The 9,006-nt window shown below is 42.3% G+C and overlaps 1 protein-coding gene across 5 annotated transcripts in view; it reads left to right on the forward strand.

The window, feature by feature from the left end:
- Positions 1-8,170, forward strand: part of LOC142960692 (transcription factor COE1-like) — an 81,631-nt gene extending 73,461 nt beyond the window's left edge. For 2 of the 5 annotated variants that reach the window (XM_076102661.1, XM_076102660.1), the window contains exons 12-17: positions 663-728; positions 848-1,010; positions 1,373-1,555; positions 2,544-2,741; positions 3,465-3,533; positions 4,830-8,170. In XM_076102661.1, the coding sequence (XP_075958776.1) occupies positions 663-728; positions 848-1,010; positions 1,373-1,555; positions 2,544-2,741; positions 3,465-3,532 (678 nt within the window). In that variant the 3' untranslated portion in view covers position 3,533; positions 4,830-8,170. Of the gene's footprint in view, positions 1-662; positions 729-847; positions 1,011-1,372; positions 1,556-1,992; positions 2,406-2,543; positions 2,742-3,464; positions 3,534-4,829 lie in introns of those variants that run through there. The other 3 variants (XR_012956355.1, XM_076102662.1, XM_076102663.1) reach the window with 3 other exon arrangements.
- The last annotated feature ends 836 nt before the right edge of the window (positions 8,171-9,006 follow it).

Raw genomic sequence — 9,006 nt, forward strand, 5'->3', positions numbered from 1 at the left:
TGATGAGAGTTGTGGAGATTAGGTGAACATGGACTGGGAAAGCAGAAGAGGAAGAGGATTGAAACAAGAGATTAACATGTGAATAACACTTAGAGAACTCATTCCTGTTGCAAAGTAGTTTACCTTTACAAACACTGAATTTGTAATCGATAATAATCAATATGGGTATATTTGGCCTTTGAGGGACTGTCACTCCACAAGTTCTCACATCGGATCATTGTGGTCTGATGTGAACAGAAGACGCAGAAGAGCCTACAGAGCACTTTAGATCCACTTCAGAGTATATTTTAAATGCCTGTCACTTTAACATGTCATTTAGACACAGAAATGCCTTAGACTTGACAGCAGATAATCTGCATTTAAAAAGGAGTGAAGAGCAATTTGTTTATCATGAATAGATGGTGAAATGGATGTTGGGTGGTGGTGTGTTGGGAGAGGAAGGAGGTGGAAAGATTGGACCTTTGTACTTTCTATATATATATATTTACATTTACATGAGACTCTGTGTGTGATTTTGCGTCCGTTTTTATGTCTTCAAAAGCATCTAAAACCTCGACGTAACTTACTGGTGAATTTTTATTCCGATGTTTTTCCACAAAGGCTACTTTACACGTGTTATCTGTATACAAACTGAGGCAGATTTTACCCTCTTCTTCTCACAGGAGGTTATTTTAAAGAGAGCAGCCGACTTGGTAGAAGCCCTTTATGGCTTGCCCCATAATAACCAGGTAAGGATCACACACACACATGCAAACATCCATAAGGAATAAGCGACAAAGCAAATGAAAGTGTTATATTTTATTTGTCATGTCATAATCATTCTTTTGTGCTGTTTCTCTTCCTGCAGGAGATCATTCTGAAACGCGCGGCGGACATTGCAGAAGCTCTCTACAGCGTTCCACGAGGACACACCCAGCTCTCCGGCTCCACCCACAGCGGCATGATGGGGGTCAACTCCTTCACTGGGCAGCTGTCCGTCAACGTCTCCGAACCCCAACAGGCCAATCAGGGTGAGGCTTTAGAAGCGTTAATCATCATAGTGTAGGTTCATTTTAACGCCAATGAGTTTATCAAATACACGTCATCACTTCTGACTCAGAAACACAGAATACCTCCATTTTCTCTTTGAAAGAAAAAAAAAGTTGACTTTCAAGATATTCACAAAGAAACATAGAATCTGATACAACAACTTGCCTCTTGTGTTATAATCCAAAAGAGTTTTCCAAAGTTACCTCAGTTAACTTGTATTTCATATAAAAGTCCAACCTTAACTCACAACAGCTTCATTTATATCATGAATGTTCACATCGCTTCGACCAACTGTCCAATCACCACATGCTCCTCCTCCTCCTCTCCTCCACACTTCCTGCAGGTTTCGTGCGCAGCAGCAGTAGTGTGTCTCCTCACGGCTACGTGCCCAGCTCCACGCCGCAGCAGACCGGCTACACTTCGGTCACCAGCACCATGAACGGCTACGCTAACAACACCGGCATGACCAACCTGGGAGGCTCGCCTACTTTCCTCAACGGCTCTGCAGCCAACTCGCCTTATGCTAGTGAGTGTACCTGTGTGCATTTACTCCACTGTCAATCACATACTACACATCAGAGGAATACATGTTTTACAAGCTATTAGCTACTTCTCTTCTGTAAGTGAAGGTACTTATAATACAGTCCTTTTAGCTGCCACCAAACTACTTCAAAATGCAGTTACATAGCAACCAGTTTAATAACAGGTGCTAATAATTGCATATACGTTCATGGAAATCGTACATACTGTACCCGCACACGTCTGTGGACAGGAAGTGAAAGTCTCAGATCTTCCGAATGAAGATTGCCCCATGGGGCTTTCTGTCTCTGTGCATTCAAAAACAATCACCAACTCCATTTTTTCCTCCTACCATCTCCTACCTCCTTTCCTCGCCTCCTTTCATCTGACAGCCACACCTCTTTTCTCTCGGTCGGTTAATTGCATCCCTTTTCCATTTAGCAGAAAGCAAAAGAGAAGAAGGGGAGGATGAGGGATTCAGATAGATCGGAGATGTTGTTTGTTTGCTGATACGAAGATTTGACTTTGGAAGAGCAGAACCTTTTCGAAGATTTTGGAACTTGCCTGCAGGGAATTTCTTGGATTCAGAGCTTCAGTGAGGTCGAGCATCGGCTTGGTTCACGGTCCGGTTGTTTAAAATAATCTAAAAGGTGTTTGATGTTCTTTCACACGAAACTATTTCTTCAGGAGCCTGACTTTGTGTACAGTGGCGTTGTCACGTTAGAACACAAGAGGACCTTACCCAAACTGTTTCCCCTCATCAGAACTTAAGAGCCTGGTCCAATGTACATGCCTCGCATAATGGGAAGAATTTCAACTGTAATTGCTGAAGCAATAAATTGAAGGATGAAGTTCAATGAGGTAACCATAATCTCTCTCCTTTATTCTCACCCTTCATCCTTACTCCATCCTTTCATTCATTATCCCACCTATCTCCTTTTTTTTTTCCTTATTCCTCGTCTCTTCCTCAAAACATTTAATTACCACCACCCCAGTTGTCCCATCCAGCCCCACTATGGCCTCCTCCACCTCTCTCCCCTCCAACTGCTCCTCCTCTTCTGGCGTCTTCTCCTTCTCTCCAGCCAACATGGTGTCGGCGGCCGTTAAGCAGAAGTCCGCCTTCGCTCCAGTGGTCAGGCCCTCCTCCTCCCCTCCGCCCTCATGTACCAGCTCCAACGGCAACGGGCTCCAAGGTAATTTGCAATGACAACAGCCAGTCAGTCAGAGGATGCTTAGCGGGGGGACTTCCCCAGCAGATATTCTGCCATTAGAGGCCCTGTTATGTTCCACATCCTTCTCTGATCAAACAGTAGGTGCATACTCTATGTTTAGTTCTTAGGTCAGTTCACTACTTTGATCCAGACAGAAATATTTCAACAACCGTTAGATGAATTGCAGAGATATTTTGTTCAGGCATTCCTGGTTCCTAAAGGTTGAATCCTAATGACTTTGGTGGCGACTTTACCTCGAGCGCCACTATGTGGTTCACATTTGTGTTTTTTAGTGAAACGTCTCAACAGCTATTGAATGGATTGCCATGAAATTAAAACATGCCTACATGCTCCCTCAGGGTGAATTGTAATAACTTTGCTGATCATCGTGTATGTTTTATCTAGTTTTGTCCAATTTGTCCAGTGCTCTGTTTAATGAATAAATACCTGCAAAACTAATGACATTGTCATGCAAATTAGCCAAAGACCCACAGACACATGGACACACACGAGCGATATTATTGTTATTTTCTAGTGAGGACAACTTTTATCCAAGTCTGCTTTTTGTACTGCTTCACCTTTTAGACAGTTTTTTTTTCTATATCTCTCCTCTCTCTGACTTTTAACCCTTCCTTGTTGTATTCCTCTGACCTTACATCCTTCCTTTGTTATTTCTGTGTCCGTCTCTCTGTCTCTCTCTACCAGATCAAACATTTGTGGACTCTAGCAAGTACTCAACAGCCAACTCCCTACAAGGCCTGGCCTTCACCTGAAGTATGTCCCTCGACTATCTTCTCCTTTATCACGGTTGACTAATTGTTTTTGCAACTTTTGAATTTGTAAACTGACTAATTTCAATAAAGTAATATTTGTTCTACTCTGAATGATCTTCCACTCATCTTCCTGATTTTATCAACCCAACATCTCTTTCATGTCATACTTTCCTCGTCTATCTCGTCTCCTTCTTCTCATCTTACTTCCGTCTCATCATCACCTCTCCATCCTCTTCCCCCTTACCTTTTCCATCCACGACTCATCCCACAGCACAGATCTAGCCATTCTGTTGCCTAGTAACTCCTCCCTGTCTTCCAATTGGCTGGGGAAGAAGACAGGAAGTTAGATATTTACAGAGACAAGAAAAGGACATTTGGCACAGGGAATTTATTTCTCAACATAGCTGGCTTTGTTTAGCTGTGTGTGCCTGTGTGAGCATTTGTGTGTGTGTGTAGAGACAGAGCATGTGCGGGGGTGTGGGAACTCAAAGCTCAGCCTCAAAGCACAGCTGAAATAAACACTCTCCACTTACAGATATACACACACACTTTCCTCTGTCACACACACTCGGTGATCACACACTGGCAGCTTACCAGGGAGCGATCAACAATGACAGCTGTTCGACTCTCTTGACAGTTTATACTGGCAGTATACCTGCCCCGTGGTGTGTGTGTGTGTGTGTGTGTGTGTGTGTGTGTGTGTGTGTGTGTGTGTGTGTGTGTGTGAGTGTGTGTGTGTGTGAGTGAACACCTGAAACAAAAAAAGAAAAGGGTTCCATACACTTTACATACATACATATACATTTTGGGGGATTTTGTGTGTGTTTGGGTGGGTGATTGGATGGTGTGTGTGTGTGTGTGTGTGTGTGTGCGTGTGACTTTGGGCTGGGCTCTGCCTTTCACATGTTGACACCCATCCCTTGGGTTTAAATACCCCATGATGCAATCTGTCACGCACACACACAAACATGCAATAAAGTACACCAACTGTTCCCTCGCACAATTAAATGTGTGTGTGTGTGTGTGTGTGTGTGTGTGTGTGTGTGTGTGTGTGTGTGTGTGTGTGAGCAGCATTGCCGAGAGCTAACTTTATACTGTATGATGTGTCCCTGCTCGATTTTACTGATTTGTCTATTGATGTTTTAAATGTCGCTGCAGACACACAGCTGCACAGATGGGAAGACATATTGATGTATTTATGAGGGAACTTTTTATGACGATGACAAATATTTGGCTGTGTTTTAAAAGTTTTTTTCTCTTTCCCCTCTTTCCCTCTGTTTGTTTTTCCACCCAACAGCAATCCCGGGAATGATTGTTCAACCCATGTAAAGGTGTGAGTGACTGCGTGCGTGTGTGTGTGTGTGTGTGTGTGTGTGTGTGTGTGTGTGTGTGTGTGTGTGTGTGTGTGTGTGTGTGTGTGTGTGTGTGTGTGTGCGTGCGTGTGTGTGACTGTGCGAGATGAACCAAGCACATTCACACCGATCCCTGCGGAGGATTTCGATGCGAGTCAGACTCCGGACGGGGATGGAAGCAACTGTCCCGATTTGAAGGAACAAACCCAACTCAGGCCCTTTCTAACACAAAAACAACAGCAAGAAAAACAGACGACGAACAAAAAACTGTTTGCAAACAAATAAGTTGTTTAGACTTTGTACACCTTGATGCTTTATAGGAGAACGGCCACACCTACATTACGACTCTCCACGGACACAGGAAGTGTATTTATTTTAGAGAGAATCCATTTCTTCCCCTGAGTGACTTGTTTTTCTTTTTGTGCAACAGTTCACGTGTGATAATCATCTTCTAACTGTATCTCAATATGAAGGACTTTCTATTTATGAAGTTTAGTCATTAATGAAGGAATATAATGTGAAGAATGCCTGGTGATGGAGGTGATGATGATGATGATGATGATGATGATGAGGCTGCAGGATCCATACAGGGTCAAATCCAGCCGACACAGACAAGCCAATCCAGACACACACTTTCACTTCTTATTGCCAAATCCACACCACCGTCAGCAGAAACACTCAGACAGCGAGGTCTTCCTCTGCATTTAATCGATCGGCTGAAGGATTGAGATGCTTCCCGCCTGCTGCAGTTTTAGCCATTCAAGAAATCCCCATGTTTGCTTTGAGCTCGCTTCGCGTACATCTTCACTGCTACTTATTTCAGCCAACAGAAGGTGCAGAGAGAAACAAAAATCAGCCAATTCACAAACTGGGAATAAATGTATTTTCACCACGCAAGATTCGAGAGAGGAAGTAGACATGCTGCACATCTGATTCAGGATAGATTTAACTATAAAAAGGACGTAAGTAAGTGCATGGGTTTTTGAACACCGGGTGCCAACGGCAGCTTCACTGTTTAGGAACTGACTTAACTGCTCCGCTGAGACCTCCGTCGGCCCTGTTACCACATGATCTGTTATAAAGTCGGACACCGCCACAGAGACCTCTATGAGAGGGGGAACACGTCTTAAAGACTGCTGCCATTTTGACTTTGATTTTGTTTGAGAGTTGCCTCAAATGTTTGTCTTAATACATAAATCCTAATTTCTGTTTTGTTTTTCCTTTTCGTTTTGCTGTGTTACTTTTTTTTCTTCCTGCCATCAGCCGGCCAATCAGATTGTGTTTCTTTTGTCACCTGGACACTTATCTGGTGTGACTGAGAATTTGAGTGAGAAACTATTCCAGTGGTGTGTCTTAAATGCTGCGCTGCAAAGAATGTCATTAAGTCTTCAACTGAGTCTTAAAATCAACGTGATCTCACAGAAGGACGGGAAATGACCACGACCTCTTAACAGCAAAACTACTTGGTTAGGTTTAGGAACGAAAACATTTTGGCCTGGTTTAAGATTACTGACGTAGCCTATCTAATCGTAGAAAGTCAATGTTGACTTTTGCTTTCACATGGGACACGAACACCAGTGTCCCGGGTGAAAGTCTCTTGTTTGAACCATCCATCAATCCACCCGAACCACCTGCCCACCTTTGATTAACACGTATTTCTGCTGAACCTGGGAATTTGTGTGTCCACCACGACGAGGGATCCTTATTCACTTTCCATTAGCATCATTTTGACACATTCACCTCCATGCAATACGCTGTTAGGAGGTCATGGTCATTTCACCTTTTGTGGTGAGATCAAGCTGCTTAAAATCTAATTTTTTTCAAACATCTTCCCCTGAGGTCCACTTTCTTTTAAATCTGCTCGTGAGATCAGTTCATTTTTACAGTACAACTGTAACTCAAAGAACACCATTTCACCAATTTGCACTTCTCCAAGAGGTAAAGATGAGGTATGAATTTACAAGTCTTGTAAAAACAAAAAAAAAGGCTTTTTTTGCAGCGCAGGACAATTAGCCAGCGACATGTCTTAAATGTGTGGTTCAACAGTCTTAATTCATTCATGATCATGTTAATTTTGCCAAAGCCCTTATTTGAGACATTACTGCCTAAACAGTCTTATGCCACAGCTTCAACGCAATTAGTTTTGTTTTTCTTTTTGTGTCATACATGTAAGAATGCCATGCTATGTATGCTGTCGGTGTTGTTTTCAGACCTGCAGCAGGTAGCGGCCACACATTTATCTTTGTCTGTTTGTCATCAGGGTCATGGCATTAAAAGAAACTATTTGAAAGTGAATTTGGATTCTTAACTGGACAGAAACTGGCATCACATGCTGATTAAGTAAACCCCTCTGATTTGATGAAGATGAATCATTTGTCTCTCATGTCTAAAGATGTCAAAGTTATTAATCTTTTTTGTTTTGTATTATAGTGTCTGTTTATTAAAAGCCATACTTCCACTGCTAATTCCAATCAAACTAAAACAAGCCATGGTGCTTTGTAAGTCAGAAAAGCAGGCGGACATTATTCATTTCGTCACAATGTTGTTCGTATCATTATTGTTAAAGTTTGCATAATTGAGTTGTGTTATAGGTATAGAGTTCATAAATATGTCTTTATGATTGTCTGTGTTTGTCTTCCATGTGATGGATTTTGAAGATGGAACAGCTGCTTAATGAAGGCTTTCTCCTGCTTCTGTCAGGTTTTCTGTCCTCTCTTCGCTCCCTTCCTCCGTTCATTTCCCTCCTCCACCTTGTTTGGATTGTGCTTTTAATACTCTGTATGTTTGCCCTCTTTCTTTCCTTTCCCTCACAAAATGAGCCACCTATTTATTTTATCTCAAATATGGGTCTGGAGACCACTTTTCTGTTTGTGTCTACGTGTGAGAGTGCCTGCGACTGGTGTGTCTGAGTGTGTCATCATTTTTTCTCTGAAAGAAAAAACGTGATGTTTTTAAAGTTGAAGGATGTTTTTCTTTTTATAGTACATATATAAATACCTGTACAGGAAAGGAGTACATAGAGGGTTTGGTTAAAAGAAGTATGATCCGAAGCACTTGTCCAGCAACAGTTAATAACGGTTATCACGGCTTGTCTGCGTTCAGGCTCACAGCGGTGGTCATCATCCATACACACATTTATCAGCAGTATCAGTGTGGAGGGGAAGAGTACAGAGGAAACTACTGTAAAGATGATAATGTTGATTCTTTTTTTATTTTAAACTTTGAAGTGTAAAATAACTTTTTGATTCTCTATATTTAATTAAAGTTCTTTCTTCTCTGTGGAAAAGCTGTCGGTTTTTTCACTTTGTTGCTTTTCACCGCGGAGAGCCACACATGCAAGGAAACCACGCAAGTGAGGATGCAATTAAGGGAATTGAGACACAGCGATGCAGCTTTCTTCCCAGCCTCTCTCGCTGCAGGAGCCTGTAGGGAGGAGTCAGGTCATCACCAAGATTCAGCTCAGCTGTGTCAACTGCCTCAATCCTCTATATAAACTGGTGGGAGTCAGGCCGACTTCCTTTAGATAGACTGAATGGTTGCATTTAGTTTGTTTTCTCTTCACTTAAAATAAACCTGTTTTAGTTCAAGACCTCAGGTCTTTGTCCCAACTTTGAGACCTTTGAGGACATTCACCTCTTAGAAAGCCCAAAAGACATGAACTTTATTGTTTCTATTAAATTGACCTGCAGATGGTGATGAAGTTAGAGAGGGACAGGAGTGTTAAAGATCTGCAATGAAAGAGGGTTCAATGTTGAATAAGCAGTGAATTCCTTTATCATTCAGCGTGTTTGTGAAACGGCGCTGGCTTAATTCTCTGCGATGTTGGAAATCAAACCTGCAGAACAAAAAGTGAAAGATCGGGTGAATTTGATACCTTCCATGCAGTGAAAGGGTTTCTTCTAGACGGCTGACTCAAGTTTATCTAATGTCTTGGTCACACAGTATCACACAATATCAGACCTTATAATGGCCTCACCTGACAGACTTGAGGCGTCAGGTGTGACCATTTCTTAAAGTACCCCCTGCCACAGATGCAGCATGTGTGACACCTCAATGTCCCAACATTGTTTTGTTATTTTGCGGTCTGCTGTTGAGTTTGACAACAGTGACTTTGACCCACAC

This window comes from Anarhichas minor, unplaced genomic scaffold, assembly GCF_050575085.1.
Source record: "Anarhichas minor isolate MPS153535 unplaced genomic scaffold, ASM5057508v1 ptg000027l, whole genome shotgun sequence".
Classification (NCBI taxonomy): Eukaryota; Metazoa; Chordata; class Actinopteri; order Perciformes; family Anarhichadidae; genus Anarhichas; species Anarhichas minor.